At 34.5% G+C, this 26,064-nt stretch overlaps 3 protein-coding genes across 11 annotated transcripts; 1 reads left to right on the forward strand and 2 right to left on the reverse strand.

The window, feature by feature from the left end:
* Positions 1–95: 95 nt before the first annotated feature.
* LOC102623436 (UDP-sulfoquinovose synthase, chloroplastic) lies at positions 96–2,691 on the forward strand. 4 transcript variants are annotated; one of them, XM_006475852.4, is made up of 3 exons: positions 96–259; positions 694–1,775; positions 2,016–2,691. In XM_006475852.4, the coding sequence occupies exons 2-3, from the start codon at positions 738–740 to the stop codon at positions 2,415–2,417; spliced, it is 1,440 nt and encodes a 479-aa protein (XP_006475915.1). In that variant the 5' UTR covers positions 96–259; positions 694–737; the 3' UTR covers positions 2,418–2,691. The 4 variants fall into 4 exon arrangements, with proteins under 4 accessions (XP_006475915.1, XP_024953009.1, XP_024953010.1 ...); XM_025097241.2 differs by lacking the exon at positions 96–259 and adding an exon at positions 334–426; XM_025097242.2 differs by lacking the exon at positions 96–259 and adding an exon at positions 334–400.
* A 300-nt stretch (positions 2,692–2,991) lies between these two features.
* Positions 2,992–7,053, reverse strand: LOC102623159 (hypothetical protein). 2 transcript variants are annotated; one of them, XM_025097243.1, is made up of 8 exons: positions 6,869–7,053; positions 6,568–6,686; positions 6,250–6,332; positions 5,685–5,699; positions 5,324–5,445; positions 4,752–4,916; positions 4,381–4,474; positions 2,992–3,412 (listed from the first exon to the last, which is right to left on the reverse strand). In XM_025097243.1, the coding sequence occupies exons 1-8, from the start codon at positions 6,921–6,923 to the stop codon at positions 3,181–3,183; spliced, it is 885 nt and encodes a 294-aa protein (XP_024953011.1). In that variant the 5' UTR covers positions 6,924–7,053; the 3' UTR covers positions 2,992–3,180. The 2 variants fall into 2 exon arrangements, with proteins under 2 accessions (XP_024953011.1, XP_006475914.1); XM_006475851.3 differs by lacking the exon at positions 5,685–5,699 and having other exon boundaries at positions 6,869–7,052.
* Positions 7,054–14,270: 7,217 nt separating this feature from the next.
* LOC102622260 (probable leucine-rich repeat receptor-like protein kinase At1g35710) lies at positions 14,271–21,631 on the reverse strand. Of its 5 annotated transcripts, none has more exons than XM_025097615.2 (9): positions 20,813–21,631; positions 20,538–20,646; positions 19,927–20,007; positions 19,755–19,831; positions 18,956–19,055; positions 17,552–18,865; positions 16,049–17,467; positions 15,182–15,926; positions 14,271–14,431 (listed from the first exon to the last, which is right to left on the reverse strand). In XM_025097615.2, the coding sequence occupies exons 6-8, from the start codon at positions 17,952–17,954 to the stop codon at positions 15,550–15,552; spliced, it is 2,199 nt and encodes a 732-aa protein (XP_024953383.1). In that variant the 5' UTR covers positions 17,955–18,865; positions 18,956–19,055; positions 19,755–19,831; positions 19,927–20,007; positions 20,538–20,646; positions 20,813–21,631; the 3' UTR covers positions 14,271–14,431; positions 15,182–15,549. The 5 variants fall into 5 exon arrangements, with proteins under 5 accessions (XP_024953383.1, XP_024953385.1, XP_052295753.1 ...); XM_025097617.2 differs by having other exon boundaries at positions 18,956–19,081; XM_052439793.1 differs by having other exon boundaries at positions 17,552–18,613; positions 18,747–18,865; positions 18,956–19,831.
* Positions 21,632–26,064: the final 4,433 nt, after the last annotated feature.

A 26,064-nucleotide genomic window follows, 5' to 3' on the forward strand; every position in this document is an offset into this window, starting at 1 on the left:
AAATTGATTACAAAAAATAAAGGAAAAAGAAATCACACGTGTCTCAACATGGCCGCAAATTTGCGGACAAATGTCCCGAGCTAACGGCCGCTATATAGATAAAGCGAATATACTTTGGCTCTTGTCTCTTGTGATTCCTCAAATTTCAACGTAGTTCAGAAAAACCGAAACACCTTCACTCTCACTCTTTGCCCAGATACAACAAATACATAGTTTCCCGTCTCCAATATTCTCAAGTTTCAAGTTTGCTTCTCTACGGGTAATAGGGAATGCTCTTGTCTTACTTTTATTTTCTTTTTGGCAACTTTTCTTCTGATTTTATTATCTCTTACGAGTTAGGACTGAGATTGTGTTGACGAAGCCGCCGACTTTCACCTTGAACTCTCCGGTAACTCTCGGTGTGAGTTGTCGGAGTATCCGAGAATTGTCCGTTTGACCAATTTAATTCTTTTAAATTTTAATTTTATTCTGGAAATATTCATGTTGTGTACTATTATTGCACTGCACATTGATCAATTTAAGCTATGGCAGCAGTAATTGTCTTTATCGCATTCTTCTGCTCAAAGATTTCGCATTTACACTCTTTCTCCCTGTCTCCGTATCTGCCTTCTTGTACTTGGTGGAATCCTGTTGTTATATGCTCTTAGTCAATAGCTGGAAACTGAATTTACTTAGATGTGTTGATATCTGCAGGTGTATGTGCATATTGTTGAGTTGAACCAGAGATTCAGATTAACATGGCACATTTGCTTTCGACTTCATGCTCTTTGAACATTCCTTCTTGCCGCAAACCTTCTTTCCAGCAATTGAACCAAGGCTTAATTGGCTTGCCTACCTCTTTTACTGTGAAAACATCCAAATCTCCAATTCAGACGGTTATCTTGTCAGCACAAAGGTCTCAGAGATGTCACACTGTTTATGCAACCGCCACCCCCTTTACCCCGACTCAGTCACGCTCTGGTTTGCATCAGTCCTCCAATGATCCGTCCAAGGCAAAGCGGGTCATGATCATTGGTGGAGATGGCTATTGTGGTTGGGCTACTGCACTCCACCTATCCAACAAAGGCTATGAGGTAGCTATTGTTGACAGTCTTATCCGTCGTCTCTTTGACCACCAACTCGGTCTTGATTCCTTGACCCCTATTGCCTCCATCCATGATAGACTCCGCTGTTGGAAATCTCTTACTGGAAAAAATATTGAACTCTACATTGGTGATATTTGTGACTTTGAATTCTTATCAGAAAGCTTCAAGTCATTTGAACCTGATGCTGTTGTCCATTTTGGGGAGCAGCGCTCTGCCCCTTATTCAATGATTGATCGGTCAAGAGCTGTGTTCACTCAGCATAATAATGTAATTGGAACACTAAATGTCCTCTTCGCTATGAAGGAATTCAGACAGGAGTGTCATTTGGTGAAACTTGGGACAATGGGAGAATATGGAACCCCAAATATTGATATTGAGGAGGGTTATATAACGATTAATCACAACGGAAGAACAGATACTTTACCTTATCCCAAGCAAGCCAGCTCTTTCTACCATCTGAGTAAGGTTCATGACTCGCATAATATAGCCTTTACTTGCAAGGCCTGGGGAATCAGAGCAACTGATCTGAATCAAGGAGTGGTTTATGGAGTGAGAACAGATGAGACTGCCATGCATGAAGAACTCTGTAACAGGTTAGATTATGATGGGGTGTTTGGGACTGCATTGAATCGGTTTTGTGTTCAAGCTGCTGTCGGTCATCCGCTTACAGTGTATGGAAAAGGAGGCCAGGTATGCCTTATCTTATAGTTCACTGCCTTGCATATACATCATTTCCATAAGTAGATATGATACTTAAATCATGTTTTCCATGAAAGAACATGATTTTCCTTGAGAGAGATTGATCATCATATTCATTTGTTTCTTACCCCCCCCCCCCCCCCCCCCCCCCTGTTGCACATGGTTTTTCTTTTGTTCTGCTACTACATAAGTAAGTGCTTTGACTAACTGTATATATTTTTTATGTTTCAGACTAGAGGTTACCTTGACATAAGAGATACAGTTCAGTGTGTTGAACTTGCAATTGCAAACCCAGCACAGCCCGGTGAATTTCGGGTCTTTAATCAATTCACGGAGCAGTTTTCTGTCAATCAACTTGCTGCCCTAGTTACAAAAGCAGGAGAGAAGCTTGGGCTTGACGTAAAAACCATATCTGTTCCCAACCCACGAGTAGAAGCAGAGGAGCATTATTACAATGCAAAGCACACAAAACTCATTGAGCTGGGACTCCAACCACACATTCTTTCGGACTCACTTCTTGACTCGTTGCTCAACTTTGCCATTCAGTTCAAGGATCGTGTTGACTCAAAACAGATTATGCCCAGTGTTTCTTGGAGAAAAATTGGAACCAAGCCAAAGACTGTTGCGGCCTAATCAAATAAACATGGTTGAGAGATTTTGGAATGATAATGAGTGTTTTAATCTCATCGTCGTCTCTATTGAGTTCTTCTCTTGCTAGGCACCAGAGCACTTTTCAGAACTATACCCATAGAGAGGAGTTGTAATCTAGGGTTTTATGGGCATATGCAATTCCCTGCCCCTATAGCATCTGTCTTATGGTCAAGGTCGAATAGCTGTATCAAATCCCAGTCGCCGAACTTGTAAGATTTTGAGATTTATGGAGGTGCCGTCTGTTTGTTTATTTTTATCATATGGAGTGATTAACTTTGTATAATGGATGCAAGCATGGAGACGGATTTCAAAATGGATTGCATTACAACGGATTTTGTGATTGATCCCTATCGAACCGCAAATGAAAATATGAAATTGAAGAACATTGGTCAAGTTGTCAGTTTCCAGCTTTGATCTTATTGTTGTAATTCAATTTTGCTAGTAACTTCTAAAAGGTTTGAAACAAGTTGTTCTACCGAGATACGCTGCCAAAGAGGGGTTAAAAAAATAATAAGGGAATAAAAGAGATGCATCAGCCGTATTCTAGTAGAAATGATAAGGGAAATAACTGTGAATAGATTAATCGTATTTATTGATTTTAGTCTAGGCAAGTCTAAAAAATTGACTCCAACACCCACCGAACAGCTGAATTTGATATCTTATATCATTTCATAACAAGTAGTCCCAAGGCAAAAAGACTTGAAAGTTAAGACTTGGAATCTGTTATTGCTGCAACCGAGTGTTGTCACATTCGCGAATCAATTGTACCATCAGCTCTTTTACTTGTTGGTCCGTCTTTCTGATAGTTTGCCTTTATAAACTGAATCACAAGTGAAGCTAATTCATCCTGATGTGAAGTGAACTCATGGTCGGCTCCTTCTATGATGTGCAGCTTATGGTTAGGTATGAACTTATCGAACTCCAAAGCATCTTCTGCCGGTACCATTTTATCCTTGGTTCCATGAATTGTCAACACCCTGTAAATGATAGCAAGGACATTAGGACACATTGGTGTAATAAGAGTCAAAATTACAATCTCCAATAAATAGAAAAATGAATACTTCAAAAGACCCTTAGTCGTATTTTATACTTTAAATGCTCTTCCCAAATGTTCATTGACATTAAATTACATGGAGGTCCAAATTAATGCTTTATCTCAGAGGAAAATATGCATCTGTGGATCAAACAGTTTTAGATTTCCTATAACATGACATTTCGCCTTCATTTTAGGTACTTGAAGAATATTTAACTTTGATGGTAGAATAATAAGGAAACAAATGCCACTGGCAGTTGATATTAACATCTGTTCTTGATTCTAGACAATTAACTCAACAGTTATATAACTTGATGAGAGATTAACTATTTTAATTTCAAACTGTCTAGGCTGGTTGGATCAAACTAGCAGATTAAGACTACTTTAAGCGATTCCACAAGATGGCATAAACAAAAGCATACATTATGAATCCACTATATTCCAAAGGGGCAGATCCAAGAAATCTTATTCATTCTAAACATCAGTAAGAAAAAATTGACTCAGGCTCCTCTCGTGCGGCTTCATAGAAACTGTATGTCAAATAAGATTCAGAATACTATCCTGAACTTCCTCTTAAATGTTAATTTTCATCATTTTGGATAACAAACTTCCCCCAAAAAAAGGAATGTTCGCCAGCAAATTCCAAATTGGCATGCTTGATTATTGTCTTCCATATCTAAGTTACTTTCCTCACTCTATTTTAATTAAAAAGAGAGAAGCAAAGTAAGTTTAACAACAGTCCCTCTGCCTTCACATAAATTGAGATGAAGAATGTAAATAAACCAGGTGTATGTAAAAGCAGATTAAGAAACTTCACCATATCAGACAGAAATTTTGGCTGGCATTTTTCACAAGAAACATGAGCAAGGATTTACAATCATGCAATCTGTTAAATGAATTGTGCCCTAGTACCTGCAGTCTTGGCAAATCATATGGCATGCTGCATGAATATCAGTGGATAAGCGGTCCATCAAACTTTCTTGAGTCACACGATACTCAAGCTTTCCTAACAAGAAGAAGAAAAAAATATCAGGTCAATGTACAATAAAAGTAATCGTAAGAATTGCTTGTTAAATACACAATCATTGTAATCTCAAGATTATATGATCCCCGGTATTCCATAAACAAGGCTATTTAAGTTGTAAACTCTAATGTTGCTTGACCATACTCCAGAAAGTATAGAAAATAAAATATTTCAAAGGAGAAGCACACCTGTAGTCATATGAAACAAGCATCATATAACTAATGACAAGTTAGTGCTATAATAACAATTGATAGCTTACCCTTTTTATTCCTAACATCAATGAATCCATTCTGCTTGATTCTCTGTAAATATCCTAGCCCCAAGCGACCTTCAATGCCTCTCTTGAGATTGAACCGGCCAGAAATATTGATGACTATACTTATGTCGTTATACTTTGAAGCATACAAAAGCACCGCATTTCCTCCTGTAGGAACCCTTTTCAGCAATATGGCACTTTCAAAAAAGGAAAAATGAAACAAATATTTAAACTCTTCTAAGCCAAGTAGGTCTGATTGAGGAAACATAAGTTCCAAAGTCATCGCTCTAAGCAGATTTTATGAGTGCGTCACTGTCAAGCATATATGGACTGAGAAAACCGTTTTTGCAACTATATAGTACCAACAAACTTTAAGCAGAAATTTCTAGTGGCATCAGCAAATAGAATTTGAAATTTGTGGATCATTAGCATGATAACAATGTTCCATTTACCAGTTTATTCAATCTATGATTACTCACACCTGGACCTATATATGTTGTCAGGTGTATCAAGATGAAATCACAATATTTATAGGTGTGATTTCTGAATTGAGCCTAACAAGCTAATTTAAAGACCTTTGCTGTGTCCAATAATTGCAGTTATTACACGCCCCTTCGCACAGAAGTCTTGGACTATGGCACGCAAATCCTCAGCTTCTCTGCGGTAGTTACCATACAAAAATGACCCTTCACTTTCTCTACAAAACAAATTACAAGCAACTGCTTATCATCATTAGAAGAATGTGTTTAGAAAGAAATTACATCAAAGTCTAACATTTGTTACTTCATAAGTCCAAATTATATTTGCTAAGAAATCTCGCATGAGTTACATGCTTTTATGTGAATCTGAATTTGCTGGTAGCAGGAGGAGATACTGGACGTGTGTGATTTGAGGTTGGTGTAAAGTAATTCATTTGAAGTTACTGTGTTTGTTCACCTCAACTTTAAATCCCTGAAATGAAGACAATAAGAAGAGGCCATTAAAGCCCCTTAAATGGCCAGTTAAAACACACCCTTACTAGGCATCAGCGCTACAAATCTAATTAAGAAAAACAGAACACTGGCCATAAAACACCGGACTTGGTACACTGCTAGAGGCAATACAAACTTGTTGAGCCTCCAAAGTTAGCAGAAAATGCAGCATTAGATTCAACAGCAATAAGAGCAGTATGAACTAATTACTTCAAGAAACTAATGATAAAGTAACAAAGGTCTCGCAGCTTCACATGCTCTCGAGCAATTTTGGCATTGTATGCTGATGATGCCCAACGTTGAAAATTTCTCAATGGAAATTCAATAGACTGTAAAAATATAAATGGAATTTGAAAAGAAAAGGCTGATGAAATTACTAGGGAGAGTTCACATCACTAAGCAAGGTTTAATATATCCACAAGCGAACCCTTAGAAATTAAAGGCCCAGTGGGTTGCAACTGAAAATTGTTTTCTGCCAAGACGAAGTTCACTCAGTTGATGTTTAATTGCTTTTACTGTAATCATCCTACCCATTCCCAGAAAAGTCGAAGCGGAAGGCACTGATTCCTTCTCTTTCCAAAGCAGCAGCAAGGTTCACCATGGGGATTCGATCCTACAGACAAAACATCACGTTTAGAAAACCAACCTCAATTTCAGAACTGATAGCTAACACTTCTAACTATGTTAATAAATTGAAACCCACAATTTGTCCTAAGATGCGTGAACACTTCAGAAGCAAACTCACATTTTGGAATACAAACTCAGAATTCACCAAATTGGACTAGTAATAAATATATTCGAATAATCGTAGAATAATATGAAGCGTATGACTTTTCAGAACGACCAACCTTTGTGGATTGAAATCCATGGCACACGATAACAAGCTGCTTTGAACCAGTTTCATGTAATATCCCCACAAGCTTCTCACCGTGGCTGTTGGGAATTACAACTCTGCGCCGCTGAACCACTATAGGAAAGATTGAATATTTTAGAGATTTTATTATAATTGACACACAGACACATGCACTGCGTCTATGCAAAAACCTTAAAATTTAGAAACAAATTTAAATTTTCGGCAACATAATCTTTTCTTTAACCAGATTGTTTGTTTTTGATATTTGATATGAACGAAGAGGCCGCGTCACTCACCCGGGTCCTGCTGGAAACCTTGCCGATAACTCTGAGTCGGCCGGGTCACGGACATGGTGTGAAATGACGAATCGCCTGTGATGCCTTCGCCTGATTAAGGAGAAACGTTGAAGATTGATGGCCCAATACATGCGATCATACGACAAAGAGTGAAACACAGACACGTCCGTCATTCAGTTATGTTCGGTTAAAAGTTCCTGTCATATTATTATTATTTGTCAGCAATTTTTTTTTTTTTAACCTTTCAAATACAATTTTTTTTCAAAATAAAATCTTTCTTTTGCAAAATATTTTGGGTTGATTTCACCACACCTCCTAAATTTATCTGCATTCTTTTTAACTTTAAACCTTTTTTTTTTTTTTTTAAGTTTACATTATCGCTTTGCCTTCATGTGGTTATTAAATTTTATCCTTAATTCAGTTGAAAAAATGGTACACATTTCACTAATGAATCTCACATAAATTCACTTGAATATATATACACACACAAACACACATATGCACCCACGAGCCTCAAGTGAGATTTATTGATGAGATATGGACCAAAACTCAATTAGTTAATTAGCTAACACATGTTTTTGACTTTTGAGAACGTTATTGGGCTTTTTTTATTTATTTATTTAATGGATCCTATTATTATTACAATGAAAAAATAAATATTGTAGTCCAATGTGACATTACGATCGTACGATGATACATGAGTTATTTTTTTTCCTTTTTTTTAATAAGATAAATTAAAGCTTTACTTAGTTGTGTTGTTGAATAATTATAATTTAAAAGCTATAATATTAAAAATATTTAATAAACACCTACCATCTACTATTTTATTTAAAAAAAAAAAACAAAGTATGTCTTTTATTAAAGACCAATTAATGACCAACAATATAATGCCACAGGGGCACAAATACACAATATTATACCACATGAGTATAAATACACGATAACTAAACTTAAGTACAATATGTAAGATAAAAGACTCAAACCCAAGCTAGGACAATTCCTAACAACAACTATAATTACAAACTGAAAAGAGAATAAGAATTTCACTATAATTAAAACTAATTAAAATTAGCCGGAATTTATAGATTGCTGTCAATCTCAACTAATACAAATGAAATCTCTTTCCAATTCGGAGAAGGAAAATAGTAACACAATACGCCATAACACGATACTAATTAAAAACACAACCAAAAAAAAAAAAACCACAAATCTCAACAACATAACCACCCCATCAGCAGAATCCGCAGCAAATCTCGATGAGCTCTCAATCCATTCCATGCCATTAAACCTGCACCAGGTCATATCATAGTATCGATGCATCACTATTAGAGCCATTCATCAACTCCAATTCCGAACATTGACATAATTTCAATCCGAACTCAGAGTTGACACCATCTAAGACCATGCCAGATCTCAAGATGAGCAGATAAACAACATCCAACAAACGACAAAGAACACCAACCACCATAAAGAAAAGAAAATAAAATAGGAAAACTAGAAAAATTAAAACATAAAAGTAAATAGGAGTCTGAAAATAAAACAAAAACAAAAAACAAAAAAGAATGGCAAGAGAGAGAGAACCCCTCTCCACTTGGAGAAACACCCTTTTTCTCTTAGAGGAAGTAGCTAGTGGAATGGAGTTTAGAAACTCGCTCTACGTTACTTTTAAATGTAGATCAATTTCGGCAGTTCCGGTGGATAGACAATCTTCACCTCTTCCTTCATGGGAAGAGAGTCATGCTTTCTCCAGCCACGTGCCTCCATCATTTACTATTCTCAGTTCAAACAATTTTACTGTTGCAGATGAATCACCAATTGAGTGTTTGCCTACTACGCAACCGACTGACGAACAAGAAGCAGTAATTTGTGATTGGAGTTGATTGTTTGGATGAGCCACCATTAGCTGTTGATTTAGTATTAGGAGATAATACTCCAGCTACTCTAAGTTCAAGAACCTCAAATAATGCACATGTGCCCAGAATAAATTTACTTGCTAGTAGCAGTAATTTTCTGCATAGCAACAAATATAAATTCTTAGCAAAAATTAAGTCTTTAAACAACTAAGTTATTCTAATGAATTAACAACAATGAAAAAAGTCGTGTAATTTTGAGGTCCTGTAATTGTGCAATACATGAAGTTTGTGTAATTGCGCAATACATGAAGGTCGTGTAATCGTGCAATACATGAAGATCGTGTAATACACAACCTTGAATCTTACATAACCTTACACGACCAAATCGTGTGTTACATGACAAAATTATAATCGGCACAATCCATCAATTTTTCACAATTTGCATGCAACAAAACAACTAAAAAATTGTTTTCGAACATGTTATTAGAGACCCGCAACTAATTAATCTATTTTTTCAATATAAAACCCTAACTTTTTATTTTTTTCCCTGAATATCAACAAAAAAACTAATTACAAGGAATTACTTACCTCAACTAGTTACATTTTAACCATTTTGCAGTAAAAGATCAGCTCTCATTGGCGATTATGTAGCGACGAACTAGACTTCTCTTTCTCAGTTGTGGCAGCTTCCCCTTCTCAGGCTCAATTTTCTCGTATTCGCAGTACAACCTTTGAGGATTTGGAATAGGCTACGAGATTTTCACCAATACTCGATCACCACAGTCAGTGCAAAATTTGTTTATGAACTTGATAACTTTACCATTGTTTTGCAACTCCGCATCTTTATCTGCATGACAACTCCAGCTACCTTTAATTAGATGATGACACTAGTCTTGTTGTTTTGCCTTGCTTTGTTGATATTCTGATGGCGTTTATGATTTTGTGGCCGCTAAAGTGTGTTGGAAGCTGAATTTAAATACACGAACCTACCAAATACAATTTTGAATTTTTCTATTTCTGCAACAGCCAGCTGTTTTAACTTACCAAGCTAATAGCATGCAATGTAATATGTCGGACTTTAAAGTCCAAATTCTATTAACACTAATGGCAATCTTTGTAATTTTTTCAACTTTAAAGCCTAATTGAAAATTAACATTAATGGCAATCTTTGTTATTTATTTAACTTCAAAGGCAATATTAAGAATAATTATTACATTTTTTGGCCTATTAAGACATTTCACTTTTTAAATATTTAAATCATATAAACAACTTACTTTTTCATATTTTATTGTTTATTTTATAAGTCTCCCCATATCTTCTGGTAGACATGTCAAATTAACTGCTTCTTTTGAATTCGCACACTATTATTAAGAACTTATTCCATTACAAGTTGGGGTATTTTTTTATTTTAATTAGTCAACGTTAGTTAGCTATTAAAAATAACAGTTTTTAGGGTAAATTGAAGTATACTTTTGAGGGGTGAATTAAAATATATCAATCTAATAAGGGGGTGGGATGAAAATTACCCTTAAAGAATAATCAGAAAAGTTGCATATAATATCAAACAAAGAAGAACAATCATAGTGAAGAGAAGAACATTGGAGATTTACGTGGCTCTGATTCGTTAGGCTTACATTTATGTGGACAGACACGCTCTTTTTGATTTTATGAATCACCAAGGATTTTATAATGGAAAAACTTTAATTATAGAGGTTTCAAGAGCTCAAAAAACTCTCCTCTACCTTAGGGCCTGCTCGATATTATTTTTAAGGGCTTGTTTTCATTTTCGTTCTGAGAGTACAAGTGTAATTCTTGTTCAGTAGGCTGGATCCAAAAAAAAAATTATAAAACAAATAATTCATATTCCTTTTTATTGTTATAAAACTAAGAACGTGTTTAACACGTTGTCAAACAAATCACAAATTATATCATAAAAATTTTTGCAAAACTAAACCCAAGCCTAATCTCCTTATCTGAATCGAAATTCACGTCTCCCTCTTTCTCTCCGTCACAATTCTTCAACCACAATTCGTCACAGCTCTCTCTCTCTCTCTCTCTCCATCATGATTCTTCAACCAAAATTGACTGCTGCGGCATCTCGGTTGAGGATCGACTAGTGCCGCTCTACTGCTGCATCTCTGTTGAGGAATAATTGGTGATGTTGCTGCTGCTAGGTCTGTGCTCTGTCTCGACTGTTGGTGGTGGTGGTGCTGTTGCTGCATCTCTACTCTGTCTCGATTGGTGTTGCTACTGTTGTTCTCCCTCAGGTTGCTCCTATAAAGAGATCCGGACATATATGTTGAGGATTGACATTGGCTTACTGGTATTATTCTTCTATTTGGCTAAATTTTGAGTAGTTATTATTTAGTTTGTGTGTGTAATTTCATTATTCTTATATTTCCAACCTTTACTTGTCTCTTTGTTTTGAGGAACAAGAAAAGAAAAGTAGTTTAAGAGAAATAATGAGAGTGGAAATGGCAATGTTGTCAATGAAGAAGAAATGTTTCATTTTTGCTTTGGTTCTGTGTCTTATTATAGATGTGGGATTTGGTGGTGGTGTCTTTGTTATCGCAGGTTCAACAAATCTTTTGGCAAGATTTTTTATACTTTTAGTTATGGGATTTGGTTCTTGCTTTCCAGTTTGGGTCTTGCAATTGGAATAGCTGGAAATTTTTTACCTACAATATTAGTGAAGCCATCATCAAAGAAACTGGTATTTGTTTGCCAGCTCATATGATTCGTTTGTTTTATTATACCATACTAAGAAGCAATTAACAAGTTGGTAATGATAATTTTGAAAATCTTGTTATCGAGAATAAAAGACAAGCAAATTAATTCACTTGGGTTATAGAGAATTTGGGTGAATGAAGGATTATAATTCTGAAAATAGTGCAGTAGTAGATGAATAGCTAAAGGTTGAAATAGAGTTGGCTGGGGATAGAAAGAATGACTTCGGTCAAATAGGCTTGATTAATTCAAATGGCAAATAGTCTTCTTTACAATTAGAGGGCTTGCATATCTTGAGTTTTTTAAGAAAGTGATAGCAGCGATGATGATAATATTGATTCTCATTATGTCTTCACAATTACAGGTTTGCCTTTTACAAGTACTTGCTTAAGCTTTACGGGTTTTACTATATAAATAATACACTAGGAAAATGTAGTTTGTTATTATCTAATGATTTGCATTTTTTAGTTTAATTTTTGCTGAATGCATTGAAATTACAACAAAATGATTGTGATTGGATATGAAATGCACAAGGAACCTATGTATATATACACCATATATTATTTTCAGCTCTGTGTTTTGGACAATTCGGTTTTTATATTGGCTTCATGTTATGTTTGTAACGGTTGTGCTTTTGCATCTTGTTTGCCAAACAAGCACTTTTTACTTGATGGCTTATGTCTACCAACCACCCTCACTTTATAGGTAGTTATTGCATTCGACAAAGCACCTGGAATCTAAACATAAGAATGAATTTCGTGAAGTCGCAATGGCATATGAGACTGAGCCAGGGCTTTCCATTGCAGCAAGCGATACGAAGGGCATGGTCCCAAACTCTGTATTTGCAAACAACTTATTGTTGTTGTATTCATCATTGATTAAATGTGAATATTGTAAATTAAACTATTTTTGTATTTTAATTCTTTTCTATGAATGAAATCTGATATGAAATCTTAACTGCAGAGATGAATGAATGGTATAAGAGATAGAATTGCAACTTCTATATAGCATGATTACACATGTAATGCATGATGTTCATCATGTAATGTTTTATAATTATTTTGTTTAAATCATGTGTAGTAATATCTTAATTATAGTGTAAAAATAATAACAATATAATTTTTTTTAATTAATGCTAATACTCAAATTTTATTATCATATAATATTTTTATAATTATTTTGTTTAAATTATTTATGGGATGGTTGTGTATGTATTAGTTAAAAAATTATGTTTGATTATAAGTATGAATTAAATATTTAGTCAAAATTGTTTTTGAAAACAGTACTACCAAACACATATTTATTGTTTTTATCCTTCTCAATTGTGCGTACCAAACACATTTTACTGTTTTCGTTTTAAAATAAATGATACAAAAAATAATACTAGATGCATACTTAAATTCAAAATACGGCAACTACAAAACATCATTTTCATTCTCATTTTTATTTTCAAAAAATATTAATTCAAAAATAATACCGAACATGCCCTTAGAACTTCCTTATTGTGTTCTCTCAAAGTGTTTATTACATAGATTGTAAAGAATCCTAGTAAGATAAGGTAAGTGAAGATTTGCCTTGTGATGCAAGTAACACAAAAAATGACCTAATTACATCAAAAACTCCTAAATAAATTTTATAATAGTTATCCAATCATCTTATGCCATGTAATTTAAATCTTCAGTCTTAAATTAGCTTCCCTGAAACACAGGATCTATCCTGCTAGTTTAGCTTAGCTATCCTCCATGTCAGAAAACTTATAGCCATTGAATTTCTACCCATAATCTTACATGAATCAATCTTGATACTAGGAATCACAATAAACTATAATGAGTAAAAAACTCTACATTAAGCTCGCTTTTCCCATACGAAAAATATATACATATTTATATATAATGCTAAACCACGACATGCCATAGTACCTAAGAACATTTAAAACAAATTCACCAAAACTTCATTTGTCACTTTCAAGACTTTCACATTTTCTTTCAGATCACTTAATTAGAAAACTTCATTCAATCACCCTTACTAGGACTAGCATAAAAGTCATACTTTGACATAACAATTCATTTTGGGCTTCACGTAGGTGTGGCAATATGGGTCAGGAATTGATTATTTGATTCAAATTAAATGGGTCTATGTTTGAAAAAATTGATTCATTTAATAAAAGAGTGAATTCGATTTGATTCATTAAATAATTTGGATTTGAGGTCATTGATTCATTTAGGAATTGTTTGTATTTTGTAGGATGTTAATTCTATCGTTTTTTAATTATATTTTTGCTTATTTTTTGTTTATTAGTTACTATTTTTATAAATGAAGTATAAATGAATCTAGGTTCAATCAATTTGTTATTAATTCTACATAAATGAATGGTAAACGAATCCAAAATCAATTCGATTCATTTAATTTTGTGCAATAAATAAATTTAAACAACATTTGTTTAATAAAAGAATCAAATTTGAATCATGAGATTAGGATTCGTTTAATAAATCAATTGAATTCAAATCCATTGAATTTTTATAAAATTCATTTACTATTCAATTTGAATTTGGTTCGTTTATTCGTTTTGCCACCCTTAGCTTCACGTAAACATCCTTCACCCACTTATTACTTAACAAAAAATATATAGAATACCTATTAAGCAAGTAACAAATTAAAATACCCAAAAAAAATTTAAATGAAATTGCTTCAAATTCAATTTGTTAAAATTCACTTTCTCATTTCGTAGAAAACATAGTGCATATTCATGCTTATACTAATGAATCTTCACACATACATATGCTATGCATGCAGTCATGCTTGACAAATAATAGCACATCACATAAATACAAAGGTAAATCACATAGATCCATATCCATACATATTAGAAAATGTTTTTCAATCATGTCAATCATATACATTTATTTATTGTAATTTTTTGAGAAGTCTCATTTACTTACCTCTTGCCTCCACAAAATAATAAAAGTATCTCACTATCTTTGGCCTACAGTCAAGTAACAAAAACTATTCTAAGATAAACAAGTCAAATCATGGTCATAAACTCGAATGTCATCAAATTTCTCATTATAAAAACATTTATAATTCAACCTTAAATAATCTCAATATCAATTTCAAAATAAAAAAGACCTTGTTCTCTAATTTTTAATAAACTATTCCCATATCAGAAAAATCTCTAATTTTACAGAGCACACATTGACATACTAAAAATTCGATAGTAAAAGTTTCTTAGCTTAATTCTTAAATAGATATTGAAAGCAATTATTGTTTCTAACTTTCACAAATTTGTCAAACTGTTTTTAAATTTGACCTTACTTTAAAAATACAAAACAATTTATCCATCATAAAATCAAGAAACTTTGCAAAAATATACTAGACATACATACAAATAATTGTTCCAAATTTCATAGTTTTTTAAGAAATGTAGTTATGGTAAAATAATTTTGTAATTCATGTTTTTCACTAAAATAAGAAATTTTTAAGTTTTCATACTTGAGTTTGAAAAATTATAATAAATTAAACTCTTATCTGATTATATTAAAACAAATTTCAAAACACTCTTAGGGATAGCTAATTTAGCACATAAAAGTTCTAGAATCAAAATCAATTTGTACTAATTACAATGGTTTTTAAACAACCAATTGTCATTATATTTTTCTGTAAAATCTTATATTACTACTACTACCCTTATCTAATCATGCTTAAAAATTATCAAAGACCAAGAACAAAAACTTACCTTCAATCTTCTCTCTCTTATCTCTTTCAACATAATACTCACTTCAATTGATATAACTTTGATGATGTTGAGCAAGATTACTCAAGATATCATCCAAGATCAAGCAAATTCAAAACCCAAAGGGCTTCAATGAATCTTGCCCTCAAGCTTTTCTTCCCCTTCACTCTTCGCCTGATCATTCTCCTTGCTAAAAACAAGACAAAATTTTCTTTTTATAGTAAGCTAGGGTTTATCTCAGGGTTGGGAAAAGACTAAAATGTTCTTGACTTAAGGAAATGACTAAAATACTAAGCAATTGGGCGTACTGCAACATTATTGATTGAGCTCACCATAAGTACATGAATACCACGAATGAAACACAGTCAAGATTAACAGTCATATTGATCAATCAAATACATCCCTTGGTTTCTAAGTTCTGATATGGAAATTTCTTGAAGAGCAGGTTTTTCCAATGCTGTCTTTCGAACAAGAAATTCTTTAGATACCCGTCGCATTGTAGGCCGAGACTTTGGTTTTGACCGCAAGCATGCAAACGCGATTTTTGAAACAAGAATAATATCTTGAATAACTGTTTGATCATCAATTGGAGATGGGGCGCGTTGGTCTAAAAGATCGATCAACATGATTTTTGGATTAAATGATGAAAGAAGATCCCCTGGATGCCTTCCCATTAACACTTCAAGTGCCACTACTCCAAAGCCAAACACATCACATTTCTCTGTCACAACCATGGTATAGGCAAGTTCTGCAAGAAAATGAAAGCTCATTTATAATTCGTCCGTACAGAGTAAATAACAATAAGAAAAATTGATTATACAGAGTAATTAAAGATGATAAAGAATGATGAGAAGAACAGCTAAAAGTCACCTGGAGCAATATATCCATGTGTCCCGGCCACTACAGTTCTATTGGATGAATCTGAATGTAGAAGCCTAGCCACACCAAAATCAGCAACGAATGCCTCTAGTTTTGAGTTAAGTAGAATGTTGTTGCTTGATATGTCACGGTGAACAATTGATGGTATGCAGTCATAATGCAGGTAAGATAGAGCATGAGCCATACTCTTCACAATGTTCACTCTCTTCGTCCAGTCCAACTGAATAGCTTCATCATCATTCCGTAGAACGCAGAACAAGCTTCCCCTCCTCATGTACTTGTAAATTAAGAACATGCATTTCTTGTGCAAACAAAAACCATACAGCTTCACAATATTACGGTGCCTTATTTGGGATAGTAGACGAGCTTCAGTTTGGAAACTCTCAAGGAAAGCTAACTCAGTTTCTGAATGGTGAAGTTTCTTCAAAGCAACTATTTTTCCACTTGGCAATTGTGCTCTGTAAACGCTGCCATAACCTCCAGTTCCTATGCAATACTTGATGTCGAAATCCTCAGTGGCTACAATAATCTCTTCAAATGTAATTCTACCATCATAATTCCATACTGAGAACTCATCCCCGCACCTAGTTTTTTTTGTCTCGGTTGGTTTAGCTTTTCTAACCTTAGGTCTACGGAGACACAAGAATGTAAAAATACATACGAGGATGAGGAGTAAGACAATAGGAAGAATAATTACAACTAACCGACTAGGCACCTTTTGAGGTTTGCCTTTGTTGCCTTTAAACTCTTGTGGCGGTGGCGCATTTTCCGAATCCAGCTTATTTTGTGACACGATTAAGTCAGGCACTTTTCTGATGGGTCCGGAGATTGTTCCGGTGAGGTTATTCATGGAGAGGTCCACTTTATATAAGCGTGGGATTTCTCCAAGTTGGGAAGGTATCTTGCCACTAATGAAGTTATGGCTTAAATCAAGATAACCTAGTTCCTGGAGGTTGACAATCGTAGAGGGAATACTTCCGCTAAAACGGTTGTTTCTCAATATTAACTTGTGCAGCTTTGAACAATTCATGAGTTCTGGAGGAATTGAACGGTTGAGTTGGTTATAAGCAAGATTCAAATAGGTGAGGTTGGTTAAATGACCAAGTGTTGAAGGAATAGGTCCAATTAGATTGTTGGAAGACAGAAGTAGAGAATCAAGATTCCCCAGATCGCCAACTTGTTGAGGCAGCAAATCACTGAGTTGGTTTGCAGAAAGGTTAAGAGATTTCAAGTTGGTTAAATTACCTATGGTCCACGGAATTGGACCAGCAAGATTATTGTATGATAGGTCAACAACATGAAGAACCTTCAAATTCCCGATTTCTAGTGGGATGGAACCGTTGAGGTTATTGCGAGATAGATCCAGGTAGATGAGATGATTCAATCTCCCGATCTCTGAAGGGATAGCACCTATATATTATATATAAGCATGTGATTAATTTATCCCGAAGTGATAGGAAAATAATATATATGCAGTGAAATTTTGTAGGTTACCTATTAGATAATTGGAGGACAAGTTAAGCATTTGGAGTTTTGAAAGAGCACCAATTTCTGATGGTATGCTCTCATAAAAAAAATAACTGGACCGAATTTCCAAACTTTTGAGGTTCGGAAAGCAAGTGAAGTTGAATTTGCGAAGCTCTCCTTCGATGAAATAATTGTCCATCTCTGATGAGTTTATTTCGATTATGCTTCCTATTGAATTGCAAGTGATGCCAGTCCACTTGCAATGATCTGAAGGGTAGTTGGCCATCGATTGACTGCTGTTCCACCAGCCTGAATTAAGCAAAGCTTCCCTTTCCAACTCTGTGGATGCGAATGCAGTAGATGGTGTTACATCATTGCACACGAGAATTATAAAGACCACCAATCTGGAAATGGAGGATATCGCTGCCATTTTTTATGAATTTTCAGTGATTGAGTTATTACATTCAGCAACGGCTTATAAAGTCTACCAACTGCTCTTTAACATGAGAAATTTCCAATCCACGTTATCATGTTGTCAAACACAACATGAATTAGTCAAGGTCTTCTCTATCCTTTAGGGGGATATTGGCTAAATTTGTATTTACGTGGCATATGAATCTATTGTGGAATAATGGGAACATTACTCGCCGCAAAAGTTGACAACTGAAGCCAACCAAGTGAGACTCAATGTGGATCAAAATCCCCACTTCTTTTGGGCTTGTTTTGGATTTCGCTTCCTCTTGAAAATAAACTCCTCCCAAAGGGGAGATGGGGCAATTAAGATGAGTTTCAATGTAGATCCAGCTTTCTATTCACTCGTGCGGTTCAGGATCCCTTATCCAGCAACCCAAGCTAACCTTTATCAGAATCAAATTGAATTTTGATGTGTGCAGAGCCTTTGAAAACAAACTCTAGTTTTTTAAGAAATTTTGAACTCAGAAGCAGTGGATTTGCCACCAATCCAATTGAACTTAAAACCCATAAGGGCACTAGCAATTGATTGATTCAACGTCATCCCGACCCTGGGAGTTACATTCCAGCAGCCATTGGAGACAAAACCTCAACACCTTCCAGCTTCAGCAATCAAACCTTGCACCAGCAAAACAGAGACAGAATTATGCTGAAAATTGTGTGATATTCTGAATGAGAGCATCAAGGATTCGAGCAAATGTGATGAAAGAGGACACACTTTAAGGCACAATAACTACAAGAAGTACAGTACTTTGTTACCAAACAAGTAGAATACTCTTCCCAGAGCTCTGTTTTTGTTTGTGCTTGAACCAATGGAAACATATGGTGATGAAATTTTATGAACCAGACAAATCAGCCAAAACAGGAACTCTGTAGGGGCAAGTAAATGAAATTACCAAACTTTTCTACAAAACTATGAACAATTTTTGATAATATAATAGTAGAAGACTCATAACATACATGATCTTGGAAGTTGTTTTAGGATCAAGAAAGCTTTTCCTGGAGTTCCACAGCAATGTAAATCAGGACCAACATTGATGATAAAAATTTGACGAAGAGTCTGCATCATTTAAGAGAGTGCAAAAACTGAAAATTCATATAATAATTAAAATTTCAGACCCCGTATAACATAAAACTGAAAATTAATATTGCAAATTTACATTGTATGCCTAAAGAGAACTATCACCATCAAATCTTCTGGAGCTACGAGCTCCAGTCCAGAATTAGAAAAATACTTAAAAAGAAGAGCAATCAGAAAACATTTGAGTATGAGGGATTAAACATTCTAACTACAATTACATATATGCAATATAATACTAGCTTTAGGTCACCACCAAAGCATACCACGCCAAGAAATTAATGCATAAATTTTTTATAGTACAGCACCACATATAATGCATCAGCCTCATTTCCCAGTTAGATTTAAGGTACCACATGAAAAATAAATAAGCTAAAAAACAGTACTGTTCAATCATTGACCTTTTCAATTTCATTGCATTATTGGCAAGGCCATGATTGGTAGGATTTAAATTAATTTAGCTTCAAGACTCAACAACTATATTTACAAAATACTTTAGTACCGTATTTTTTAATTTATAATTGCCCAACTTTAATACTAAACCAAGCTCGATTTATAGGGTAGCTAACACTTATTCATTTAAAAATCAAATTGAGAGTCATGTTAGTATGAGAGAAGAACGTTGAAGACTTGGCTTTTGGGCATTTATCACCTTGTGCGTCTGCCCACTAACTATAATACCTTCTGCCGGTGCTGCTTGGAAATGAAGGGCTAAACAAATACGAAACTTGAGCTCTGTATTCTGTTTGTGCTCAAACCTACATATTACATCAAAACGATGGAAATGAAAATCTATGAATTAGATAAATCAGCCAAAACATGTCCCTTGTAAAAGAAAACAAATGAGAATTACATGAATCACAGCTACACGACATGAAGGTTTTAGCAATCATTTCATTGAACTTCTGTCCTTTCCATAGTCTAGCTCTGCTGCCTGCATCAATTAAACCCAATTATTTTATCTGAACGAGGTTCAAAGAAAACTAAAAGCATCCACAATTAAAGCCATCTTAATTAGGTTTCTTAGCGCATTGGTCCAATCCTTCAATATTGAAGAACATGCCATGTCTCACTAATCTAGTACCAATCTTCTCAAACGGTTACTCCAAGCAAAAGAGACTCTCGATCCAAATTGCTAATGTAGTTCTGACAGTTTCTCAAACACTGGACAACACATTACAGTCATATTAAATAAAACAAAATGTGCATATTACCAATACTTTACCCATATCAAAAATTGAAAGAGCGTCATGGAAATTATTTATCAAAAATGGTTGATCTTGATCATTACCAAAAATTAAAATTGATACTAATCTTCTTCCTTGATCATTTAGTAGTTTTTAACATTATAGGTATAGTAAAAGTACTCTCATGGAGTGCCACACAACCAAATAATAGTACATGCAATAAAAAATATTAATAATGGAGTAAAACAGAGTGAAACAGAGCAAGAGAAGAAATTACCTTTGAAAACATTAATTTGCATTTATGTTATCTTAGAGAGTTAGACCAGCCTTCTCCTCCTATCCACCACTTATTGTAACGTTCTTTCAGAATAGGACAATCCCAAATCCTAATTACCGTAGTAATATTTAAATACAACAATGAAAATATTGCATATTCCAGTATATCATTGACAAAATATAGAATGTTAATTCACTATACGTACTACATAGAATTTTAATTCACGAGTAACAACTAAGTGAAATGTGCAGTCGTTTGAGAATTTAGTTATGCACCTTCTACTATAGGCCAATGATGTGGGGAATGTGCAATGCCATAGCCCAGTCTACTCCTTCCCCCTCTCTGTGACGTTCTTGTAGAACAATGACAAAGTCAAAAGTTTTTAATGTGTGCAGTGTAGTCGTTTGAAGAAGATGCACTTTTAATTTGGGGCACTCATGAATTTCCAAAGAAGAAAGAAGTGGTATGTCTGTTATCTCGTCGTCCTCTAGAAGGGGCACTTCTTCAAGGACAGGACACTTCCAAAACTCCAATTTCTTCAGTGTTGACGTCCGAAGGAGGTAGTCCGGCAGTGTCTTTAATTTGGGGAAACCTCCAATTTCCAAGGAGGAAAGACATGGCGTAATGAAGTTGTTTCCCTTTCTTGTAATCCCGTATTCCCACTCTTCCATTTCATCCATATACCAAATATCCCGCTCTTCCAACTCATCCAATTACCAAATCGTGCGTGATTTCAATTTCGGAAAGGCAACAGCTGATGAAGAAGAAGATTGGCCATCATGATCAGTACTTTCTTCTATTCCCAAAAATTCGTTACCCACTCTTCATTCTTACACTACTCAAATCGCATATAAAGAGCTTTTCCAAAGATGCCAACTTTCCCAGAGGAGGCAAATGCTCACAGTTTTTGCACTAGCCGAGTACTAAATCCTCTAGATTGTCAATATTGGCATTCATCTAGAAGCTTTGAATGCATCTAGAAGCTTTGAATAAACAAGTTTTTTGCACACGGCTTTGAAGATTGAAAATGCTGAAATTGTTGAGGAAGAAAGAAGACTTTGGCAGCTGCAAAAGAGGAAGAAGAATGAAGAAAAATCAAAGGCGGTTTAAAATATAATAATATTTTATAAGCCAATTTTGGCTATATAAAGGGAGCTCTTCATTTGGTTTTAATTATTCAATTCCATTTTGAGAGGCATTCAATTTTGTAGAGAGAGTCGAGAGTTGTGAGAAATAATTCTTGCAGAGCAGAGAGTCTAGTGAGTGAGAGATTGGGTGTATTGGGGTTTTGGGTTGTGAGCCAAAATATTACAATACTTGTAATCCTTATTTCACTAGTAAAATATTTCCTTCTGTTTTCGCCCGTGGACGTAGGCTAAAAGCCGAACCACGTAATTCTGGTGTCCTCTATTGTGCTTGTTCTTTATTTTATTTCCAATTTCATTTTAGCTGCGGTCCTGCTTCACCCACCAATTTCCTAACATAGATTGGATAGTGAAATCAACCAGTTGGGAAAAATGTTGCCATTGTACAATTTAATCAATAATTCCTTCAAACTCGAAGGCGGTGGTAAGCCTTCAAGAAGTTGTTCCTCATCCTCATTCTTCCTGCTCCTTTATTTGACGTTCCTTGCCCACCAAACCGTAGTCTCAAACAAATGAGGTTTTTCTTTTTGTAGAGTTCTGATCTCCTAGCCTCACTTAAATCTGATACATTACCCAGCGCTTCTATACTACATTCTCGAAGAAGTTGAAGGTGTTTTAGAGATTCCAGGTCATATATTCTGCTGTAATCAACACCTGGACCAACAACAAACTTTTTTAATGTTCGAAGACTCGTCAATCTTGTGATCCCTATTGGCATGTACTTCAACGAGTCAGCGTCACCTTTAAGTAAACTCGTCATCTTACCAAAGTGTTTGTTATTGATTTTTTTACTACCATGTTTACTTTCAAAAGAAATATATCTTTTCCACTTAGAAATTGAGCAAAATCATGTACTATGTCATGCATCTTGCAACTCGTAATATTATCATAATTATCTTTCTCAAACTCCTGAAAGTTAGAGCGTTTTGCTAGGCTGTTGAAAAACTCGTCACCAATTATCTCCATCTCTTCATCTTCCTTTGTATTAAGGTAACCTTAAGCCATCCACATTGTTTTACCATGGACGGCAAATCATTATAATTCAACAACAGAGGAGCGAAAAGACTTTTTCCAATCTCTTCGACATTCCACATCTTACTATCTAAAATTCTTTGCCACTCTCCTATAATTCTTCTATAGTGCAAAGACTCTCTATTGTCTTTACAGCAAGAGGCAAGTGTTTACACTTGCATGCAATTTTCGCCCAATTAGTTTTAAATCTTCACAATCCTCAAAGGACCGACCAAAAAATGCTACCCGCTTAAACAGTGCCAGCGTTCTCCTTCAGCCAATTCATGACATAGAAAATATTAGTTGACCCAATCATGTGTGCAATTGACTCATTACGTTTGGCAATCAAAATTTTACTTCTATTGCGACCATTCTTTAAATTTTCATCCCGTAGATCATCTAAGATAAGAAAAAATTTCTTTCCTTCAATAAATGTATGGATATGGCTTGTAAGAGATTAGAATTCACTTAAACAAGAAGCATATTTGTCTAAAGCCCCAACAATTACTTTGGCAATCCTAATTTCCTCAAAAGTATGATACACGCACCCATATAGTTTTTTCAAAATTTCTTTTCACCTCACTATTGTTACAAGGTACCAGTGCAAGAGTTGTTTTATCTATGCCCCCTAACCCAACAAGTGGATGACAGGAAGGCCTCTTTGCTGTTCACTACTTTCACACAACAACTTACTTAAGAGCTCATTTTTCTAATCAACTCTACCACAAACCTCTCCCTCATCAATCAAGGAGGTGGTTCGCACTCGCTCTGATTTCTTAGCACAGTTACATTCTCAACAATTTTAAACCTATCTTTTTGTGTGGCAATATCATCAAACCTTTCATTGATTTCTTTAATCTTCATAGCAATGTCATGACGAAGACGGAGTTGCTTGAAGCTACCCAAGCAAAAGGCAGTAGGAAAGAAGGAACATACCTTCTTCTTCTAAGGAGCAAGAGCAAGAGCATTGTCATCATCAAAGCCCTTAATTTGCAATTTGAGCCTTGCAGTCTAGTTATCCAGCAAGGATGTGTCCTTGAGCTGATCCAACCACTGTCTAACAGCTGTTGTGAAAATTTTAATGTACTCGCAAGCGCACGAATCTAGAAATAGAGTAGTGGTAACGAGTTCGATCCCACAGGGATTGTTATAAATTGAAAAGTCTAATTTAAATCTAAAATTAATATTAATTCTAACCTAGTTGACCAAATTGAGTTTTAAGAGAAATTAAACTAATTAAACTAAGAAAACAATTAAAGCAAATGAGAATTCAATGAGATAAAAATTACCAAGGTTTCGGAATCCACCACTATTCAACTAGTAATTATCTAATTATTAATTAATCCCCAATTTTAGAGTGACAACTCGAAATCAATCTATGTCATCTCATGGATATAACAATTAAGCCCAAGTAATTAAATCTAATGTAGGTTCTTTTTCTGCTTAATAATATGACATCTGAGAATCTCATGTAAACATATTGAATAACAAAGAGTCAAAGTTTCCTAAGCACTCCATGTAAACAATTTAATGAAAGACATAAAATCAAAGATAATCATGTATAAACTTTATAGATCCAAGCATAGAATTAATCGAATATTAATCCTAACAATTAATAATGCATGACAGAATTGATGAAAAGATTTTATTAACATCCAATTAATCATGTGAAATAAAAACCATAATCATCAAAGAACATATATAGGGAATTAATTAAATAAAAAGATAATTATTTTATTGAATAGGGTTTCATCCTTAACCTCAGTGTAAGAAAATTAGCTAGACATACTTGAATTGGGAGCAACAAAATAAATAAATTCAGCCATGGGGAAGCCGAATTGCTGCAGATTTTCTTCTTTGTCTTGAATCCTTACGTCTGCAGTTCCCTTCCTTTCGTTTCCGTCCCTTGCCGTTATATAATGTTACTGACTTGCTTAATCCTTATTGGATTCTAATTGCATTAATTCTTCTCCACCGACTTATAAAGCCCACTCACCAAGCCCTTTTAAAATTATTTCCTTACTAAACTTTGAAAGCAAAGCACACGTTAGACCACAAAAGCAAAAGACCAATTAATGACTTCTTCTTTTAATGCCCAGCACATGCAGTCCAAATTGCCAAATCTTTGCTTTCCAAATGCATGACCACCATTCATCTTTTGATGGGATTGACTTCCAATTTTAGTATTATTGACTTCCAAATTTGAACTTTCTCATGCCCTTTTTATCCTTAATCTTCAATTAATTCCCTATGCAATAAAGTAATTCAATTAATTAAAAATAATAAATAAACATAACTAGCAATTATATTATTAAGGGTAAAATATGTATATAAATTATGCTCATCAACAGCTTTGTTGTCCTTCATTTGCCTTTGCTTTGCATCTTTCAGCACAACTTGAAAAGCTAGAAGATTGCCATTAAGCTTTTTCACTTCTCCAATACCCGTCACAAGCCTCACCCGTTCTTTGGCCTCTTCGACAACAAATGAAATCAGCTACTCCAAGAGAGGGGGAAACGATCGCATCAATCATGATGATAAATATTGGATGACAAAACAAGAGGAGAGAATTTGCTATGTTGCCACTAACTTTTGTAGTACATAATTGTTAACTGTAATAATTTCAAATTAATATGTAGTGGTCGGGGCCTTGCCAGTCAGAAAGAAGAATATAATACAAAGGGAGGGAGAATCACCAGAAAATCACAATTACAAAATGTTCTATATGTACCATTTTATATATCAGATTGTGCAAAATTACGTAGGCGAAAGCGACTTCATCGGCCGTGGTTCATTTGAAAAAGTAGTGGCTATGCAATTAATATATTTTTAATCTAATTATAAAAGGGGGCATTCTTTATTGATATGAGCTTCTTTAAAAAAAATTTATACAATACATAAATGACTGATAGATAATATTAATTTTTTAAATTATTTTGAATATTAAGAATAATTATGATATATTTTATTTATAATATTATATTCATATTTATTATTGAACTTTGTTTAGGGTAATTAAATTTTAGGTTGTTCTAATCAAATGATATAGTCGTTAGAAAAATAATTGTGATTGTTTTAGACAAATTTTGAATGCAAAGGAAAAGAGAGAAACCTATTTAAAAGAATAATAGATTTATTTTTTGGGTAACCAGAGTACCATACTAGATCGTTGTGTGCGATATTTTTAAGATTCAAAGGACGTAGGGAGAGTAGAAGGATGGTTATGACAACAAGAGCTCAAAATCTAAAAAGGAGGTCCTTGGAGATAAGATTTTAACCTACAAAACAATGAAAAAGAGATTAAAGATGGAGCCGGGGTAGCTCGGCGTCTACACTTCGATGCTCAAGTCAGCTACTCAAGTTTTTTTGTA

This window comes from Citrus sinensis, chromosome 1, assembly GCF_022201045.2.
Source record: "Citrus sinensis cultivar Valencia sweet orange chromosome 1, DVS_A1.0, whole genome shotgun sequence".
Lineage (NCBI taxonomy): Eukaryota > Viridiplantae > Streptophyta > Magnoliopsida > Sapindales > Rutaceae > Citrus > Citrus sinensis.

What these genes read in the sequence shown, in the direction of transcription:
- LOC102623436 (XM_006475852.4), top strand. Translation starts at nt 738, where the DNA reads ATGGCACATTTGCTTTCGACTTCATGCTCTTTGAACATTCCTTCTTGC. An exon ending in TGTATGGAAAAGGAGGCCAG is followed by an intron (nt 1,776 to 2,015) that starts GTATGCCTTATC and finishes TTTATGTTTCAG; the next exon opens with ACTAGAGGTTACCTTGACAT.
- LOC102623159 (XM_025097243.1), bottom strand. Translation starts at nt 6,923, where the DNA reads ATGTCCGTGACCCGGCCGACTCAGAGTTATCGGCAAGGTTTCCAGCAG. An exon ending in AGGTTTCCAGCAGGACCCGG is followed by an intron (nt 6,687 to 6,868) that starts GTGAGTGACGCG and finishes TCTTTCCTATAG; the next exon opens with TGGTTCAGCGGCGCAGAGTT. An exon ending in TGATGTTAGGAATAAAAAGG is followed by an intron (nt 4,475 to 4,751) that starts GTAAGCTATCAA and finishes TCTTCTTGTTAG; the next exon opens with GAAAGCTTGAGTATCGTGTG.
- LOC102622260 (XM_052439803.1), bottom strand. Translation starts at nt 17,954, where the DNA reads ATGGCAGCGATATCCTCCATTTCCAGATTGGTGGTCTTTATAATTCTC. An exon ending in GTCCTCCAATTATCTAATAG is followed by an intron (nt 17,468 to 17,551) that starts GTAACCTACAAA and finishes TATAATATATAG; the next exon opens with GTGCTATCCCTTCAGAGATC. An exon ending in ACATGGATATATTGCTCCAG is followed by an intron (nt 15,927 to 16,048) that starts GTGACTTTTAGC and finishes ATTTTCTTGCAG; the next exon opens with AACTTGCCTATACCATGGTT.